General features: G+C 42.3%; 1 protein-coding gene across 1 annotated transcript in view; it reads right to left on the bottom strand.

Moving 5' to 3' along the window:
• Nucleotides 1–261: 261 nt before the first annotated feature.
• COL4A1 (collagen type IV alpha 1 chain) overlaps nt 262–21831 on the bottom strand; it is a 228855-nt gene continuing 207285 nt past the window's right edge. Inside the window, exons 46-52 of the mRNA XM_077297015.1 lie at nt 9531–9659; nt 8345–8443; nt 7096–7308; nt 6768–6945; nt 5985–6099; nt 5726–5898; nt 262–2581 (exon numbers count right to left, since the gene is read on the bottom strand). Of these exons, the coding sequence (XP_077153130.1) occupies nt 2500–2581; nt 5726–5898; nt 5985–6099; nt 6768–6945; nt 7096–7308; nt 8345–8443; nt 9531–9659 (989 nt within the window). The 3' untranslated portion in view covers nt 262–2499. The remainder of the gene's footprint in view (nt 2582–5725; nt 5899–5984; nt 6100–6767; nt 6946–7095; nt 7309–8344; nt 8444–9530; nt 9660–21831) is intronic.

Below are 21831 nucleotides of genomic sequence, written 5' to 3'. Positions count from 1 at the left end.
CACTTTACTTACACTTTAAACTAAACTTTCTTGTCACTTAATCCTCCTCCACTTCCTCCTTTAAGCTAATCACACTCATATGTAATTTTTGGGATGCATGCAGGGTCACAACTCCATGTGTTATTGATCAAGGTTACTTTGTGTCTAAAATGACATGTTTTTACATTTTATAAAATTTGTGACATCGTACAGGACCTTAAAATAAATCCTGAAACTGAATATTGTATTTTTTGAGAACAGCATCACACTTAGTATAGTCAGTCAGTAAAAAAATACATAAGTGTTTATTGAAAACTGAATATTTCTGTTATGCACAACAAGAGCACAGGGAACCTTAACAGCTGTAAAAGGGTGGTTTGGAATTTCCATATAAAACACTTGTTAAACAAATATAATTCAAACACAGTGGTGACGAATCAAGTAGAGAACAGAAAAATCATTAGATCATTAATGAGGGTGGTTTTCAATTAGAAACATTGTAACTGAGCCCATGAAGCATTATAACATACATATCATGAAACTGACTTCAGAATAGTGATGAGAATGTACTACATCATGGGCAAATCAGCAAACGTCACCATTGTTAAAGGACTTTGTTGTTTTGAAGGTTGAATAATACATATGACTTTAAAACATTAACGATGATGAATTTAGGGGTATTACAGGTAAGAGTAATGTTGTATTCTTCTAAGATGTGAAAACAAGAGAACTAAATTTCCTTATAAAATGTTCTATTATTAACTTAATACCTGTATGGAGATGGATAGCTCATACCAAAAATGAAGATATTCATACTGTTTGATTGGTGGTCACTAAAGATGTGTAGATCTTTTAAAATTTTAATTTACCGGTTTTGACCATTTTTTTCCAAAAATTCGATTTGAGGCAAAGAAATTTGTGTGAATCTCAATACTGAAAAGCTTGCAATTGCTTGGAAATTACAAGTGAGGGAGAGGAGCGAGAACCTCGCTCGCCATAAGAGCCTACACACTACAGAGGATACAGAGAAGACCCTGCTGACCATTAGAGCTTACACTCTACAGGAGAGAGAGAGAGGACCCTGCTGACAAGTGCTTACACTCTACAGGAGACAGAGACTCACCCAGTGACTCTGGAGATGGAAAACGACTCTGCCGTACAAACTATACACCGCTGATCTGTGATGGTCCAGGTCCTGACCACCACTGTACAAGGTATGACAATCTGATAGATGTCATAGTTGCAGAGCATTATGGGGAAAAGTCCCCGGCAATGACTAAAAGACATTTCCCCCTCTAGTGCTTTAGCAATGATGCCAGAAAAGGTTTTACTTTTTGAAAACCGCAAAACTAATCTTGAAGTGTTCAAATTTGCTTGAAACGGCAAATTTTAAGAAATTCGACTCAAATCCAATCATCCTTGGATCGATCCGTTTATCTCTAGTGACCACAACCTATATTGGTAAACCCTGTCACAGTTGGCCTCTCCATTTTCACAATATCCGATACCCAATTGTAAATGATGGTATTTTATGGCATTCATACAGATGCAAGTGGACAACTCATTTTGTAAACAGTCATTATACAGTAGGGAGCTGGTCTCACAAGTGTTACATTATACATTATATATATATTTAAAAATGTACATATCAATTAACAAAATTAGCATATACTAATTTACTGACATAAATTACTAAAATAATAATTTCACTGCTGGGAAATTGCATTTTTATTATATGTGAGTACTGTATTTAGCATCTGCATATAAATGTATACTCAGGAATGTGTTCTGATGTATCATATAAATGAATGATAATATTTTTGAGATTCCAGATACTATACTGAATGCTATAATGCCATAGGGAAACAGAAATGCAACTCTGAGAAACCTGTATCTCACACATATTCCATTGCTAAATCTTGTCTCTGACAAATGCCTTATAAACGATTTTCTCATGTACATTAGTTACTGTTTATTAACTAGATGAACTTCGGTCACGCTAGCATACTGTATTTTGCTCTCATTTAGATTTCAAATATCCAAAAGGCACTAAAAGGGATTTTATGTTGTGTGCTACCAGTTACAACATACCTATGTTTTGTGCAGATAATAGTTATTTATATACTTCTCAAAAACATACAATGATTTTAACAAATATTTATATTTCTTAAACAAAATCTAAAATATAGTACAAAAATAAGAGGAGTCAACAGCATAAGGCACTGCGTATCTCCTAGCACCTTATGAATTAAGGAATCAGCTTCTGTTTGCTGGAAACGATCAGTGCATTATAACATTATGTAATTTCAAAGTGCCATCTTGTACTTAATAAGGAATCTAGTCTTGACTGTCTTGCCTTTGGACAAGGACCATGGACAAGGACCATTAAGAACACAGTTAGTGATGTAAGTTCCTATAATGCACTTTACTGCTTTTCTTGTACAATAGTGAGGTACATTGATATAGTATTTGGCTTCTTGTATAACACAAATAGCACCATGTGTTGTAAAACTTTGGTCTTTAAGTCTGTCTCATGCATACTTGACAGCGGCTGACATGTGTACGGAGGTCTCCAGCTTTGAGAGTTGATGGAGCAGGTTTTCTGTGTAAATTAAAATTGATGACAAATTAGTCAATATAAATTTCAGCAATATATTAAAGAGAACTTGTAACTAGGGATGAGGGAACAGCTTCGGATAACTCCTTATTCGAATAGCTATAGCTCTTACCGACTAGCTGCATCAGGAACCTGGACACCTGGAGCACTCCTGATAATCAGCTGTTCGGCACCGCAGCTGTATGTGTCATGGCTGTGTGACAGGCACAACATATGCATGGAGAGCCCAACAAACAGGATCTCCATGCATGTGTTGTGACTGTCACACAGCCACGTCACATGCAGCGCTGAACAGCTGATTATCGGGAGCGCTCCAGGTATCCGGGTTCCCGATGCAGCTAGTCGGTAAGCGCTATAGCTATTCGGATAAGGAGTTATCCGAAGCTATTCGCTCATCCCTACTTGCAACATGTGATAAACCTGTTAACCTGCAGATATAGTTATTCTGCATGGATAACTGCGGTTTAAAGGTGCTGAATAGCCATACTTGAAAGTAAAGGCCCTCCAAAGGTGATTACAGATTCTCTTTAATAAGTCACAATCTTTTCGAATAACTGAGAAGTTGAGCAACTTTTGGTGTTTGTACACCAGTCCCAGACAGCTACACAACATGGGCAGAGCATGATCAGGATGGGACATGGCTACATCTATCTGTCAAATTCATAAAAAGTTATGCCACTGTACTGGTGTAACTTACTCCAGAAATGTACTTCAGTCTCTGACTTGAATTTGTAAAGTGCCAAATTCATTAAGTGGCCTGTGCCTCTTAAAGAAGACCTTTATCCAAATTTTTCATATTGAGATGGAATTTGGTGATGAGATGGAGCGGAATAAAACATTTATATTTGTAAGTAATTTCACCTATACATTGCGTAGATATTAGCAATCAAAGTACTTGGCACCAAATGGATTAGCTTTAGTTAAATGGGTTTTCCCACGAACAAAGTTCATTTTAATCAACATTTTGTGAGGCAGTGAGCGGGATCATATACGAGGGCCGGTATGTGTCTCCCAGGATGCGTATAGAGACATATTAAAGGGAATCTGTCACCTCATTTTGGCCCTATAAACTGCGGCCACTGCCATCAGGGGCTTATCTACAGCATTCTATAACACTGTAGATAAGCCCCCGATGTAACCTGAAAGATAAGAAAAACAAGTTAGATTATACTCACCCACGGGTGGTCCCGGTTCAGCTCCGATGGGCGTCGCATGTCCGGGTCCGGCACCTCCTATCTTCATATGATGTCGTCATCCTCCTTGCTTCTGTTGCGCAGGCGCTGGGCCTCTATGACCTTTCCCGGCGCCTGCGCACTGCAGTACCTTGCTCTGCCCTCAACAGGGCAGAGAATTACGCCTGCGCAGGAGCCGCGACAGAAGCAAGGGAGAGGACATCGTCGCATGAAGATGGGAGGCGCCGGACCCGGACCGTGATGCCCATCGGATCTGAACCAAACCGGGACCGCCTTGTTTTTCTTATCTTTCAGGTTACATCAGGGTCTTAACTACAGCATTACAGAAGACTGTAGATAAGCCCCTAACGGTGGTGGCAGCAGCTTATAGGGCCAAAATGAGGTGACAGATTCCCTTTAAATGCACTGGAGTGCATTGTGTTTACAGCAAAACATCTGTAAATTACAAGGCAAAGTAAAAGTAAGTGTCGATTTGGTCAAAGTAGTTGAAAACCCGACATGGGCTTCTATTTTTGGAGGGATTTGCAGGTTTGGTAGTGGGGTGAATCCCTCCTTCCACTCCGTGTTTTAGGAGTGGCACATTGTCCACGATTCCCATTTGAACTCTCAGGATTGTCTTGGGTGTGTCAGTTTGCTTTCACAAGCTGAAAAGCAGGAGGATCTGTGCAACCCAGGCCTGTGTGAAGCTAACACATAGCCAGGGACTTCAAAGCGGCTGACACACTCAAGAGATATGGTTGCCCACAGCAACAGGGTGGAATCCAGACGGTTTTTGTGGACCCGGCTGTGAACCGGATGATATAGTTTTCATGTTTATGTGAGGTTCTGGAATAAATAAATTTTATGCTGAACTTTCTGTGGTCCCTGCCTATCTGTAAACTCCGCTGTGTTACAATTTTAATCAACAGATTTTTGAATAATAATTATTTCCACAATTGGATGTGTTTAAATAAAATGTTCCTGTGCTGAGATAATCTTACATATATGCCCCTACTGTGTACTGTGTAATGGCTGTGTCTGACCATACAGGAACATGGTCTGATCATACCACATCTCATGGGCAGGGGAGGAAGAAAAAGAGTATAGACATTACAGCACAGGATCACAGCTTCTGTGAGGTAAAACATTGCTTAAGGACATGCAGTGAAATGTTTCTCCTTACAAGATCTAATAATTCAAATGTACTTTGTTCATAGAAATCCCCCTTTTAGACTAAGCGGGTGTTTTTATTTGGGGAATGTACATCTTCTCCCTGTATGAGTTGTTTTCTTATAACACCAACTATTACTTAACAAGACATACCGGTAACTCATTAGGTGCCAAAAACTTTGATTGCTGATAATCTCCACAATGTGTAGAAGAAATGTAAAAAAGCAAAAACATTTTATTCCACTCTACAGCCACTATTAGATAGTGTATCCAATTCAACCTGAAAAATTTGGTGAAAGGTCCTCTTTAACAAATAAAGCAAAACTTACTCCATCGCCTGATTCATTAAGACTGGCTTCAGAGTTTTTTCTAATCATCTAATAAAATATATTTCTTAACATACAATTTTGCTAACACTTGCAGGTTTTTAAAGCTGTAATTTTTGTCAACTGGTTATTTCCAAAAATGATGTATTTTTTTTAGTAACACCAGCATCTTTTTCATTCTAATTTAATATTAGTACTTTTTGTGATATTAGGAGAATCGTTTTTTTAAGCACCTGCAGATGCCATAGAGACATTTAGCAAGATATTTGTAGAGCTACATGTGGAGTAGCAATACATCTAGAGACCGCTGGGCAGACAGCTGAGATATTTCTTTGTTGGAAGCAACACATAAGGGCAACATTTTATTTATTCAGATCTGATATTTTGACCATACAATTCAACCAGTTTTATTGAAATTAACTTAATGAAACCAAAGTTTTAATATTGAATTGTCAACTCACTTGAACATTTCATTCCTCTCTATTGTAGCAAGCCAAAAGCTGTAGGTATTGGCATAGTAGTTGCAGGTTCCTCGTCCATGGCACTCAATGAATGGCACACTGCGGAATTCTTCTAAACAAGACCCTGGTGATGCCAGAGCTTGGCCTGAGCCCTCAGCACCAGCACTGGTTTGCTAGAATTATTAATAAAATATATGTGAGAAAATGTAGTTTTCATTTAGCATACTTTTATCATGAAATCTAGTGCATGAACGCTCACCATTACAAATGAATATCCAATCCACAGTGAAATCCATCCATCTGGACATGCTGGTAACTGAATTGTTTGGCTATGAACAGCCATTACCATTGCAGGGGCCTCACAAACACTGCACCTATTGAAAATATTCATTGGTGTTCATCATCAGTAAAGTATGAAACAAACTACTAACATTAACAAAATACAAGCAAAAACAGACTTTTTAGTCTCACAATGAATGACAGTAATCATGACATACAGTTCAAGAAGAGGTCAACTAAACTTAAAGGTTAGAAAAATAACTTTGTATTGGTGGGATTAATATTTTCTCAGTGTCCCAAATGTAGGAGGAACATATAACACCAAATATTAATTTACTTAAAGGGCTTGTTTGGTTTGGACAATAACTTACTACACCTAAGATTCTAAGGGCTCTCCACAATCAACTAGTGCCATTATAGAATGTGTTATCCCTTTTCTTCATGACTACCGTACTTTTTGTATTCTGTACTCTGGACGACAGTAGTCTACAAGCATGCTGTAGAGAGGGGATGCCTATTGGGCAGAGTTAATCAAAATTTGTATCCTATTTTGTCCCATAGGGAATAATTGGATGGCCAAATCCACCATACGATAGTTAAATCAATTGCAGAAAAGAATATACTAAGTTACTATTATTTACATAGAAACCTTGCAAAACCACAAATGGCGAGGTTTTGCATGTCAATCTCAGTATATTCTTTGCATGTCTTATTCATTTTTATTAAAAACCAAACAATAGAGTAGCGAGGTCAGCTTGGTTACCTGCTGATGAATGGCTCAATACTCTCCCCAGTTACTGGAGCCATGCTCATTGGCATTGGTTCAGGAGTAGATAACCAGTAGGAATAATCATTCCTTGATGCAAAGTTGCATACATTATTAATATTGCAAAATAGGAAAGGCATCGTGCTGAATTTACGAAGACAACTTCCTGCAGCACCTAAAATTGAAAAAACATAATTGTAGCCAACTCACACTGAATCTGAAAGTTTGTCATGACTGTAGAATTTATACAGAGATTGTATATACAAAGCCAAGTTAGTATGAATAAATACAAGAGCAATGGACATTTAATATAATAATTTCTTACCAAGATCTTGTCCATGTGCCCTTTCATTTCCTTGTACATAGAGAAGTGAGTAGCCAATATAGACTGGAACTGTACCGAAGGGACATTGTGGAACCTCAGTTGTTTGACTGTGCCTTGTCACTAGGAAGCCATGAGCCATAGAAGCTGGACCAGGTAAACCCATTGGACCAGGTAAGCCATCTGAACCTGGTGGCCCTTGATATCCTCTTGGACCTAAAAGTTTAAAAGCATTGATAAAAATCTATATGTATGTACAGTATTTTCCAGCATATAAGACGACGTTTTAACCACTGAAAATCTTCTTAAAAGTCGGGGGTCGTCTTACACGCCGGGTGTCGTCTTATAGGGCGGGTGCGGACCAATGTGCATATGGTGGGGGAGATTGGTCCCGATGACGAAGAGAGGGGAAGGTGTAAGTGGAGTATCCCCCTATTACCTCATTGTGGCAGCGATGCTCTCTGCGGGTCTCTGTGCTGGGGGGTGGTGGCGGCTCCTCTTTGTGCAGTGTGGGGGGCTCCGTGCTGGGGGGCGGCGGGGGTGGCTCTTTGTGCAGCGTCAGGGGTCCGCTGGCATTTCCTCAAAGCCCGGAGGTCCCGGCAGCTCCATTGCTGCGATGCGGTGGCCTTCGGGAAAATGTCCGCTGGGGGTTCGCATGCTCAGATTCAAATCTCGTCCCGAGATCTCGGGAGACAAGATCTGAAACTGAGCATGCACCACCCCCAGCGGCCATTTTCAAGGAGGCCACTGCATCGCAAAAATGGAGCTGCCGGGGCTTCTAGGCTTTGAGGAAATGCTGGCGGAGCCTGACACTGCACAAAGAGCCACCGCCGCCCCCCAGCACAGAGCCCCCCACGCTGCACAAAGAAGAGCCGCCGCCACCCCCCCAAGCACAGAGACCCACAGAAAGCATTGCTGTCACAATGAGGTAATAGGGGGATACTCCACTTACACTTTCCCTGTGAGACGCCCCCTCCCTTCATCATGGGAGTGGTCCCATGATAAAGGGAGGGGGCGTCTCACAGGGAAAGTGTAAGTGGAGTATCCCCACCATATGCAGATTGGTCCGCACCCCTGACTTTTAAGAATATTTTATATTTTAACTGGAAAAGTTGGGGGGTCGTCTTATACACCCAGTCGTCTTATACGCAGGAAAATACGAATTATGTTTTAGTGATAAAATGTTATCTAACCAAAATAAAAAATGGGTTAATTGATCTTCTTAGAGAAAATAAAATGTACAATAACATACCTGTTGGCCCCGTTGGACCCAATTCTCCTTTCTGCCCTGGGATACCATTTATTCCTGGCACCCCACTTGGACCTGGGAAGCCAACTGCACCAACTGGACCTATAGAAAAATAGGTAAAATGTTTATTTGCAAGCTAGTAATATATATCTATACACAATTATATTGAACTAGATGGTGGCCCGATTCTAACGTATCGGGTATTCTAGAATATGCATGTCCACGTATATTGCCCAGCCCACGTAGTATATTGCCCAGCCCACGTAGTATATTGCCCAGCCCACGTAGTATATTGCCCAGCCACGTAGTATATTGCCCTGTTACGTAGTATATTGCCCAGTTACGTAGTATATTGCCCAGCCACGTAGTATATTGCCCAGTTACGTAGTATATTGCCCAGTGACGTAGTATACAGCACAGAGCCATGTAGTATATTGCCCAGCCACGTAGTATATTGGACAGTCACGTAGCATATTGCCCAGCTACGTAGTATATTGCCCAGCCACGTATGTCACAGGTTAAAAAATAAAAAATAAACATATACTCACCTTCCGAGGGCCCCTTGCAGTCCTGTCGCCTGCTTCTCGCGCAGGCGCGCAGGACCTGTGATGACGTCGCGGTCACATGACCGTGACGTCATGGCAGGTCCTTCTCGCGCAGGACCTGTGATGACGTCGCGGTCACATGACCGTGACGTCATGGCAGATCCTTCTCGCAGACCATCCTTGCCACTGGAACCTGCCGCTTGCATGGAGCGGTGACCGGAGCGTCGCGAGGAGTGGGAAAGGCGGCGGAAGGTGAGTATATAATGATTTTTTTTAATTATTTTTAACATTAGATGTTTTTACTATTGACGCTGCATAGGCAGCATCAATAGTAAAAACTTGATCACACAGGGTTAAGAGTGGCGGTAACGGAGTGAGTTACCCGCGGCATAACGCGGTCCGTTACCGCTGGCATTAACCCTGTGTGAGCGGTGACTGCGGGGAGTATGGAGCGGACTGTGGCCGTCGCTGATTGGTCGCGGCAGCCATGACAGGCAGCTGGCGAGACCAATCGGCGACTTGGATTCCATGACAAACAGAGGCCGCGACCAATGAATATCTGTGACAGAAAGACAGACAGAAGGACAGACAGACGGAAGTGACCCTTAGACAATTATATAGTAGATTAAAGTGAACATACTGACCTTGCTCTCCTTTAGCACCTGGAAAACCAGGAATACCTTTTGGACCAAAGGGACCCTGTAGTCCAGGTGGACCAGGTTCTCCTTTGAATGTCTGGAAAGCACCTACAGGCCCTGGATGTCCTTGTGATCCTAAGAAGAACATCAAAGAATTGTCACCTATTATATAAGAATGCCATGATAAAAACTAAGTGTACGCTTTAAATTGTGTGATTTTATGTATCAGGACAATCAGGACATAACAAAAACACATATTGTCATTAGAAGGTCATAAAAGTAGGCAAATACAACCGCTGATGAACAACAACACATGAGAAAATTATTAATTTAACAGTAGCTAGACTAAATAGCAAAAGCAGTGTGTACAACATTTAATACACCCTTAATGCTTCCACAGGAATTAAGAGCGAAAGAAGCAAGCCAGTTGCTGCTAATCAAATACCCTTGATTAATTGTTCATCACTAAAGATAACCACTTTAACCCAGCCTATTTTGACCTTAATGACCTGGCCGTTTTTTGCAATTCTGACCAGTGTCCTTTTATGAGGTAATAACTCAGGAACGCTTCAACGGATCCTAGCGGTTCTGAGATGGCCTTTTCGTGACATATTGGGCTTCATGTTTGTGATAAATTTAGGTCTATAATTTTTGCGTTTATTTGTGAAAAAAATGGAAATTTGGCGAAAATTTTGAAAATTTCGCAATTTTCAAATTTTGAATTTTTATTCTGTTAAACGAGAGAGTTATGTGACACAAAATAGTTAATAAATAACATTACCCACATGTCTACTTTACATCAGCACAATTTTGGAAACAAAAATTTTTTTTGCCACGAAGTTATAAGGGTTAAAATTTGACCAGCGATTTCTCATTTTTACAACAAAATTTACAAAACCATTTTTTTAGGGACCACCTCACATTTGAAGTCAGTTTGAGGGGTTTATTTGGCTGAAAATACCCAAAAGTGACACCATTCTAAAAACTGCACCCCTCAAGGTACTCAAAACCACATTAAAGAACTTTATTAACCCTTCAGGTGCTTCACAGCAGCAGAAGCAACATGGAAGGAAAAAATGAACATTTAACTTTTTAGTCACAGAAATTATCTTTTAGCAACAATTTTTTTATTTTCCCAAGGGTAAAAAGAGAAACTGGACGACAAAAGTTATTGTACAATTTATCCTGAGTGTCATGTCGGACACTGTTCAGACCAGGTCGTCTGACAGACAGCGGTAATTCCGCGTTTGACCACTGTTTGCTCATTGGCGTCGGCTAGTTTTCGTCTGGCTGCTCCGGGGTTAATTTATCTGATCCTCGGATTGGAAGCTGGGCCATGCCCATTTCCTTTAAATGGTTCTCCTGATCTTTGGGCGTCGCCGATTATAGCTTCTGTCTTATCCGTAGTTATCTCGGTCCGGAGTGGAGAGCTGGTTGTTGGAGAATCGTTGCTGGTGGTGTATTTTCCTTTGTCTTATTTACTCCTTCCTATATTTGTATTTATTTTGCCCTGCACCTTTATAGTGTATTCCTGATTGACTGCGGCGTGGTGTATATTTTCCTTTATCCTTGTTTGTTATAACTGTGGGTATTGGTCTATTGCATTCACTGGGTGGTGGGCGGTGGTGTTCAGTCTAGGGCTGAATCAGGAATCAGGGTGAGGGTGGAGGCCTGAACATGCACACCTTCAGTGTAAACTTCAGGTAGAGGGTCAGACAGGGTTACCCTAGTCTGAGGGAAATTGCAGGGGCCCGGGTTATTAGCTCTCGCCCTCCTTGTATCCCCATGACACTGAGTATGCCGATACCCCATATGTGGGGGGGACCATTGTTTGGACAGGGCTCGGAAGGGAAGGAGCGCCATTTGACTTTTTCAATGAAAAATTAGCTCCAATCGTTAGCGGACACCATGTCGCGTTTGGAGAGCCCCTGTGTGCCTAAACATTGGAGCTCCCCCACATGTGACCCTAATTTGGAAACTAGACCCCCCAAGGAACTTGTCTAGATGCATAGTGAGCACTTTGAACCCCCAGGTGCTTCACAAATTGATCCATAAAAATGAAAAAGTACATGTTTTTCACCCCAAAATTATTTTAGCCTCAATTTTTTCATTTCCACATGGGCAACAGGATAAAATGGATCCTAAAATTTATTGGGAAATTTCTCCTGAGTACACTGATATCTCACATGTGGGGGTAAACCACTGTTTGGGCACACGGCAGGGCTTGGAAGGGAAGGAGCGCCATTGGACTTTTTGAATGAAAAATTATCTCCAATCGTTAGCGGATACCATGTCGCGTTTGGAGAGCCCCTGTGTGCCTAAACATTGGAGCTCCCCCACATGTGACCCCATTTTGGAAACTAGACCTCCCATGGAACTAATCTACATGTGCGGTGACCACTTTAAACCCCCAAGTGCTTCACAGAAGTTTATAACGCAGAGCCGTGAAAATAAAAAATCATTTTTCTTTCCTCAAAAATTATTTTTTAGCCCGCAATTTTTTATTTTCACAAGAGTAACAGAATAAATTGGACCCAAAAAGTTGTTGTCCAGTTTGTCCTGAGTACCCTGATACCCCATATGTGGGGGTAAACCACTGTTTGGGCACACGTCGGGGCTCGAAACGGAAGTAGTGACTTTTGAAATGCAGACTTTGATGGAATGGTCTGCGGGCGTCATGTTGCGTTTGCGGAGCCCCTGATGTGCCTAAACAGTAGAAACCCCCCACAAGTGACCCTATTTTGGAAACTAGACCCCCAAGGAACTTATCTAGATATGTGGTGAGCACTTTGAACCCCCAAGTGCTTCACAGAAGTTTACAACGCAGAGCGGTGAAAAGAAAAAATCATTTTTCTTTCCTCAAAAATGACGTTTTAGCAAGCAATTTTTTATTTTCACAAGAGTAACAGGATAAATTGGACCCAAAAAGTTGTTGTCCAGTTCGTCCTGAGTACCTGATACCCCATATGTGGGGGTAAACCACTGTTTGGGCACACGTCGGGGCTCGAAACGGAAGTAGTGACTTTTGAAATGCAGACTTTGATGGAATGGTCTGCGGGCGTCATGTTGAGTTTGCGGAGCCCATGATGTGCCTAAACAGTAGAAGCCCCCCACAAGTGACCCTATTTTGGAAACTAGACCCCCAAGGAACTTATCTAGATATGTGGTGAGCACTTTGAACCCCCAAGTGCTTCACAGAAGTTTACAACGCAGAGCGGTGAAAAGAAAAAATCATTTTTCTTTCCTCAAAAATGATGTTTTAGCAAGCAATTTTTTATTTTCACAAGAGTAACAGGATAAATTGGACCCAAAAAGTTGTTGTCCAGTTTGTCCTGAGTACCCTGATACCCCATATGTGGGGGTAAACCACTGTTTGGGCACACGTCGGGGCTCGAAACGGAAGTAGTGACTTTTGAAATGCAGACTTTGATGAAATGGTCTGCGGGCGTCATGTTGCGTTTGCGGAGCCCCTGATGTGCCTAAACAGTAGAAACCCCCCACAAGTGACCCTATTTTGGAAACTAGACCCCCAAGGAACTTATCTAGATATGTGGTGAGCACTTTGAACCCCCAAGTGCTTCACAGAAGTTTACAACGCAGAGCGGTGAAAAGAAAAAATCATTTTTCTTTCCTCAAAAATGATGTTTTAGCAAGCAATTTTTTATTTTCACAAGGGTAACAGGAGAAATTTGAAACCAATAGTTGTTGCCCAGTTTGTCCTGAGTACACTGATACCCCATGTGTGGGGGTAAACCACTGTTTGGGCACACGTCGGGGCTCGGAAGGGAAGTAGTGACTTTTGAAATGTAGCCTTTGATGGAATGTCTGTGGGCGTCACGTTGCGTTTGCAGAGCCCCTGATGTGCCTACACAGTAGAAACCCCCCACAAGTGACCCCATTTTGGAAACTAGTCCCCCCATGGAACTTATCTAGATGTGTGGTGAGCACTTTGAACCCCCAAGTGCTTCACAGAAGTTTATAACGCAGAGCCATGAAAATAAAAAATAATTTTTGAGGAATTAAAAATTATGTTTTATCAAGTAATTTTTTATTTTTGCAAGGGTAACTGGAAAAATTGGACCCCAATAATTGTTGCCCAGTTTGTCCTGAGTATGCTGGTACTCCATATGTGGGGGTAAACCACTGTTTGGGCGCACGTCGGGGCTCAGAATGGAGGGAGCACCATTTGACTTTTTGAACGCAAGATTGGCTGGAATCAATAGTGGCACCATGTTGCGATTGGAGACCCCTGATGTGCCTAAAAAGTGGAAACCCCTCAATTCTAACTCCAACACTAACCCCAACACACCCCAAACCCTAATCCCAACTCTAGCCATAACCCTAATCACAACCCTAACCCCAACACATCCATAACCACAACCCTAACCCGAACACACCCTTAACCCTAATCCAAAATCCTAACCCTAATCCCAACCCTAACCACGACCCTAACCCCAACACACCCCTAACCATAACCCTAACCACAAGCCTAATCTTAACCCTATTTCCTACTCTAGCCCTAATTCCAACCCTAATTCTGATTCCAACCCTAACCCTAAGGCTATGTGCCCACGTTGCGGATTCGTGTGAGATTTTCCCGCACCATTTTTTAAAAATCCGCAAGTAAAAGGCACTGCATTTTACCTGCGGAATAACCGCGGATTTCCAGTGTTTTTTGTGCGGATTTCACCTACGGATTCCTATTGGGGAGAAGGTGTAAAACACTGCGGAATCAGCACAAAGAATTGACATGCTGCGGAAAATACAACACAGCGTTTCCTCGTAGTATTTTCCGCACCATGGGCACAGCGGATTTGGTTTTCCATAGGTCTACATGGTACTGTAAACCTGATGGAAAACTGCTACGAATCCGCAGCGGTCAATCCGCTGCGGATGCGCAGCCAAATCCGCACCGTGTGCACATAGCCTAATTCCAACCCTAACCCTAGTTCTAACCCTAATTCTAACCCTAGCCCTAACCCTAACTGTAGCCCTAACCTTAGCCCGAACCCTAGCCCTAACCCTAACCCTAGTGGCAAAAAAATATATATTTTTTCTTTATTTTATTATTGTCCCTACCTATGGGGGTGATAAAGGGGGGGTTCATTTACTATTTCTTTTATTTTGATCACTGTGATAGGTTTTATCACAGTGATCAAAATGTACCTGGAACTAATCTGCCGGCTGGCAGATTCGACGGGCGCACTGCGCATGCGCCCGCCATTTTGGAAGATGGCGGCGCCCATGGAGAAGACGGACGAACACCGGGAGGCTCGGTAAGTATGAGGGGGTGGGATCGGAGCATGGGGGGGTGGATAGGAGCACGGGGGGGGGGGGTGGATCGGAGCACGGGGGGAGCGGACAGGAGGACGGAGGGGAGTACGGGACAGAACGGAGGACTGGGGAGGAGATCGGTGGCGGTGGCGGGGGGCACATCAGGGTTTCCAGCCATGGCCGATAATATTGCAGCATCGGCCATGGCTGGATTGTAATATTTCACCACTTTTCATAGGTGAAATATTACAAATTGCTCTGATTGGCTGTTTCACTTTCAACAGCCAATCAGAGCGATCTTAGCCACGGGGGGGCAAAGCCACCTCCCATGGGCTGAAGTACCACTCCCCCTGTCCCTGTAGGTCGGGTGAAATTGGAGTTAACCCTTTCACCCGACCTGCAGGGACGCGATCATTCTGTGACACAGCATATGCGTCACAGGTCGGATTGGCACCGACTTTCATGATGCATACGCTGTGTCACAGGTCGGGAAGGGGTTAATAAAAGCTGGAGTTTTGGCTGTTTGCTGGTGTGCAGCATTCAAGTGCGCATTTAAACAATACTAAGGAGGAAAGACCCCAACAATGTTCATAGAGAAGCACGTTTTGCTGCTTAGCAATCATGGTTATAAAGCCATGTCCAAACAACCTGGAGTCCATCAGTGTACAGTAAGAAAGAAAATCCACAAGTGGAAAACATTCAAGAGAGCTGACATTCATCCCAGGATATGAGGCCTCAGCAAATTCACCCCAAGGTCAGATTGTGCTATGCTCAGAGAAACTGAAGAAAAAAAACAAGAGCTACCGCTTACACTCTTAAGGCCTCACTGGGCATGTTTAATGCTAATGTTCATGAAAGCATAAGTAGAAACAAGACTGATTAACTATGGCATATTTGTAATGGTTTCCAGGAGAAAGTATCTTATGTCTAAAAATAACATGGCAGCAAGGCTAAAATGTATAAGGTTGCATCTGAACAAACCAAAAGACTTCTGGAATAATACATTTTGAAAAGATGAGAACAAATTGTAGATGTTTAGCTATATTGTCATGTGCTTCTTGTGGTGAAAACTAAACACAGCATAACAGCACAAATAACTCATACCAAATGTCTAGCATGGTGGTAGAGGGGCCATGATTTGGGCTGGTTTTGCAGCCACAGGACCTGGGCATTTTTCAACCATTGAGACAATCATAAACGTATATATACAAAAGTTTTAGGGTATGTGCACACGTTGTGGATTTGCCTGTGGAATTTTCTGAGCAGATTCTTCCTCTCTTTGCAGAAAACGCAGTTGAATATCTGTGCGGATTTGATGCGTTTTTTATGCGGATTTTTATGCGTTTTTTTAATGTGGATTTGTATGCATTTTTGTAAGCTAAATAAAGATATATTATTTAACAGAAGAAAAAAAATTGTGATGTAATTTCCTTGTCCAACCTCTTCTTTTACATATTCCATTGAAGACCATAATATCATTACATACCCTGTTCACATGTGTTTACACACACAAAACAAATATAAGTGAATAATATATATAGATAGATAATACCAAGCCCGATGTTTAGTAATGAACATAATAAAATGGTACATAAAGAGTTAAATAAAGACACACACACACACACACACGAAATCTGTGAATCGCAGTATCTGTTAAATAAAAAAAAAATGGAAATAAAAAATTGCGTGGACTCCTGCGTAATTTTCTTAACAAGCATAGGGAAAGCTAGCGATTGGGGCAAATGTTTATAGCCTGGGAAGGGGATAATACCGATGGATCTTCCCAAGCTATTAATATCAGCTCACACTTAGCCTTTACTGGCTATTGAAATAGGGGAGTCCCCCCAAAACATGAAGTGAGGTCCCCCTGTAATTAATAACCAGCAAAGGCTATGCATATGCAGACAGCTGCGGGCTGATATTAATAGCCTAGGAAGGGGCCATGGGTATTGGCCCCCATGGTTAAAAACATCAGCTCACAGCCGCTCCAGAAAAGGTGCATCTCTAAGATGCGCCAATTCCGGCACTTAGCCTCGCTCTTCCCACTTGCCCTGTAGAGGTGGCAAGTGGGTTAATAGTTGTGGTTTTATATTAATTGTTGACATCAACCCCACAGCTTAGTAATGGAGAGGTGTCAATAAGACACCTATCCATTACTAATCCTATAGTTGTTACATGTTAAATAAAGACACAGCCAGAATAAAGTATTTTAATTAAATAAAACACAACACAGTTTGCCATTTTTATTATTACTCCTAATGCATGTGAAGCCCTCGATCTCCTGCAAAAAAAAATAAAAAATGATAACCAACACAAATACTCCCTGTTCCGGTGTAATCCATTTAATAACAAGTGTCCCATGACGATCTCCCGTGTAGAGCAGTTACATCGGGAGATATGACTGCCCTACCCAGCCTCCGATACACTGACAGAAGATAATTGCTCCTGTAGTGCATCAGAGTTCATATGAGTTCGTGCTCTCACTTTACGGCACTACTGCTGCGTGAGAATTTTCTCACGCAGCGGTGCCGCAAGTGACAGCATGAACTCCGGTGAACTCAAGGCGGTGGAGTGATTTATGGCGGGAGGATTATCTCCTGTCACTGTTTCACTGGAGCCATGTAGAGCGGTCACATCTCCCGATGTGACCGTTCTACACAGGAGATCATTGTGGGACACTCGTTATTAAATGGATTACATCGGAACAGGGAGTATTTGTGTTTATTTTTTTGCAGGAGATCGAGGGCGTCGGGGATTAGCTGTTTGGTGAGTATGAGTGTTTTTTTTAATTTACTATTGAACACAGTAGCCAGATGATGGGACTACTATCCCATCATCGGCTAATGCTGTCACTGTTATATGTGGCAGCAGACATAGCCAGATGGGACTAGTAGTCCAAGCGGACGATGCCTGCCTACACACAGACACCCGCACACACACACAGACCCGCAGACAGCCGCGCACACACCCACAGACCCCCGCAGGCACACACACACAGAGAAACATACAAGATACACACAGACACCCGCAGACAGACATGCACATCTTCTCCGCTCACACATAGTCTCCGTCCACACACTCTTCCTCCTTCCTTTCTGCAGCATTTTTCACACGCACATCCGCAAATCTTTTTACACCTGTGGTTTTGCTGCGGATTTGACTGACTCAATGGAAGTCAATGGGTGCAGAAATGCTGCCAATCTGCAAAAAGAATTGACATGTGCACACCAATTCTGGATTCCCATTGATTAACATTGGTTGTGCACTACACTGCGGATTTGGTGCAATTCCGTAAGTCCATAAACGCTGCGGATCTGCAACAAAATACGCAACGTGTGCACATAGCCTTATAGACTCAAATGTAAGGATATCTATCCAAATGTTACAGATTGTCTAAAAACTGGGTCACGCAAAAGGACAATGATCTCAAGTACATCATGAAATCTACATCAGAATAACTGAAAAAGAAAAGAATCAACGAGCTGCAATAGATCAGTCAAAGTACAGACCTCATCCTAATCGAAATACTGTGGTAAAATCATACAAAAACAATCACTTTAAGTTATTGCTGCTAAAGGTGGTTTTACAAGCTATTTATCCTTGGGATGTACTTAATGTAGCACACGCTGCTTCTGCATTTTGCTGTAGTTTTTGTTGAATAAACACTGACACAATGTAATTTGTCAAGTCAAACCTGAGGTTGTATTTAGATTTATTTATTTTATCAATTTATATAGCACCATTAATTCCACAGTGCTTTACAGACATCATGATCACTGTCTCCATTGGGGCTCACAATCTAAATTCCCTATCAGTATGTCTTTGGAGTGTGGGAGGAAACCAAAATGCTGGGAAGAAACACAACCAAATATGGGGAGAATATACAAACTCCTTGCAGACGATCTTCTTGGTGGGATTTTAACTAGTGATTAGTGTTGAGCATTCCGATACCGCAAGTATCGGGTATCGGCCGATACTTGCGGTATCGGAATTCCGATACCGAGATCCAATACTTTTGTGGTATCGGGAATCGGTATCGAAACAACATTAATGTGTAAAATAAAGAATTAAAATTAAAAATATTGATATACTCACCTGTCCGGAGGCCCCTGGACATCACCGCTGGTAACCGGCCTTCTTTGCTTAAAATGAGCGCGTTTATGGCCTTCCATGACGTCACGGTTTCTGATTGGTCGCGTGCCGCTCATGTGACCACCACGCGACCAATCACAAGCCGTGACGTAATTCTCAGGTCCTAAATTCCTAATTCTAGGAATTTAGGACCTGAGAATTACGTCACGGCTTGTGATTGGTTGCGTGGCGGTCACATGAGCGGCATGCGACCAATCAGAAGCCATGACGTCATGGAAGGCCATAAACGCGCTCATTTTAAGCAAAGAAGGCTGCCGGTTCACAGCGGTAAGGTCCAGGCTGCGTCGGAGAGGTGAGTGTATCAATATTTTTTATTTTAATTCTTTATTTTACACATTAATATGGATCCCAGGGCCTGAAGGAGAGTTTCCTCTCCTTCAGACCCTGGGAACCATCAGGGATACCTTCCAATACTTGAGTCCCATTCACTTGTATTGGTATCGGGTATCGGTATCGGATCAGATCCGATACTTTGCCGGTATCGGCCGATACTTTCCGATACCGATACTTTCAAGTATCGGACGGTATCGCTCAACACTACTAGTGATGAGCAAATATACTCGTTACTTGAGATCTCCCGAGCACGCTCGGGTGTCCTCCGAGTAATTTTTAGTGCTTGGAGTTGTAGTTTTTAGCGCCGCAGCTGAATGATTTACATCTGTTAGCCAGCATAAGTACATGTGGGGGTTGCGTGGTTGCTAGGGAATCCCCACATGCACTTATGCTGGCTAACAGATGTAAATCATTCAGCTGCGGCACTAAAAACTAAAACTCCGAGCACTAAAAAATACTCGGAGGACACCCGAGCGTGCTCGGGAAATCTCGAGTAACGAGTATATTCGCTCATCACTAATTTTAACCCCTTCGTAACATATGGCATATATATTTACGTCATATGTCATGACCCTGAATTTGATATGGGCTATAATGCTAAGTCCACATCCTTTCCTACACATGACAGCTGATTTTATCAGCTGTCAAGTGCCTTTAACAGCCACAGATGGATCCGAGATCCACCTGCGGCTGTTAACCAGTTAAATCTTGCTGTGAATCTCCGATAGCAGAATTTACCCATGCGCCAGTCAGAATTCTGCCCATTGGCATCCCTGTTGCATGATCGGGGGGGCGCCGATGGGTTGCCATGACAGCTGGGGGTCTGCAGAAGACCCCTGTGACTGTCATTGTGAATCTACTATGAACGTTGACTCATGGCCGGTGTTCATAGGAGATCAATATATTCCATTATACATAGAAGTGCTGAAGCACTGCTATGTGTGGCACAGGCAGTCAAATGATCGCAGCTTCCAGTCTCCTAATGGGACTAATGAAAACAGTAAAAAGTGGATAAAAAAGTTTTAAAAAATTTGTAAAAAACACAGAAGTTGAAATCACTCCCCTTTTGCACCATTGAAAATTAAACAATTAAAATAAAACACATATTTGATATGTCTTATTTATCAATATATAAAAACAATTAATCAGATCCGTAAACAGTGTAATGAAAGAGAATCAACATGCCAGAATTACAGTACAGACCAAAAGTTTGGACATGCCTTCTCATTTAAAGATGTTTCTGTATTTTCATGACTATGAAAATTGTACATTCACATTGAAGGTATCAAAACTATGAATTAACACATGTGGAATTATATACTTAACAAAAAAGTGTGAAACAACTGAAATTATGTCTTATATTATAGGTTCTTCAAAGTAGCCACCTTTTGCTTTGATGACTGCTTTGGACACGCTTGGCATTCTCTTGATGAGCTTCAAAAGGTAGTCACCGGGAATGGTCTTCCAACAATCTTGAAGGAGTTCCCAGGGATGTATAGCACTTGTTGGCCCTTTTGCCTTCACTCTGCGGTCCAGCACACTCCAAACCATCTCGATTGGGTTCAGGTCTGGTGGAGGCCAGGTCATTTGGCGTAGCACCCCATCACTCTCCTTCTTGGTCAAATAACCCTTACACAGCCTGGAGGTGTGTTTGGGGTCATTGTCCTGTAGAAAAATAAATGATGGTCCAACTAAACGCAAACCGGATGGAATAGCATGCCGCTGCAAGATGCTGTGGTAACCATGCTGGTTCATTATGCCTTAAATTTTGAATAAATCCCCGACAGTGTCACCAGCAAAGCACCCCCACATCATCACACCTCCTCCTCCATGCTTCACGGTGGGAACCAGGTATGTAGAGTCTATCCGTTCACCTTTTCTGCGTCGCACAAAGACACGGTGGTTGGAACCAAAGATCTCAAATTTGGACTCATCAGACCAAAGCACATATTTCCACTGGTCTAATGTCCATTCCTTGTGTTCTTTAGCCCAAACAAGTCTCTTCTGCTTGTTGCCTGTCCTTAGCAGTGGTTTCCTAGCAGCTATTTTACCATGAAGGCCTGCTGCACAAAGTCTCCTCTTAACAGTTGTTGTAGAGATGTGTCTGCTGCTAGAAATCTGTGTGGCATTGACCTGGTCTCTAATCTGAGCTGCTGTTAACCTGCAATTTCTGAGGCTGGTGATTTGGATAAACTTATCCTCAGAAGCAGAGGTGACTCTCGGTTTTCCTTTACTGGGGCGGTCCTCATGTGAGCCAGTTTCTTTGTAGCGCTTGATGGCTTTTTCCACTGCACTTGACACTTTCAAAGTTTGCCCAATTTTTTGGACTGACTGACCTTCATTTCTTAAAGTAATGATGGCCACTCGTTTTTCTTTACTTAGCTGCTTTTTTCTTGCCATAATACAAATACTAACAGCCTATTCAGTAGGACTATCAGCTGTGTATCCACCAGACTTCTGAACACAACTGATGGTCCCAAGCCCATTTATAAGGCAAGAAATCCCACTTATTAAACCTGACAGGGCACACCTGTGAATTGAAAACCAT

The sequence above is a fragment of the Ranitomeya variabilis genome, chromosome 3 (assembly GCF_051348905.1).
Source record: "Ranitomeya variabilis isolate aRanVar5 chromosome 3, aRanVar5.hap1, whole genome shotgun sequence".
Lineage (NCBI taxonomy): Eukaryota > Metazoa > Chordata > Amphibia > Anura > Dendrobatidae > Ranitomeya > Ranitomeya variabilis.
The sequence above is the reverse complement of the archived record's forward strand: the minus strand, read 5'-3'. Positions and strand labels throughout refer to the sequence as shown.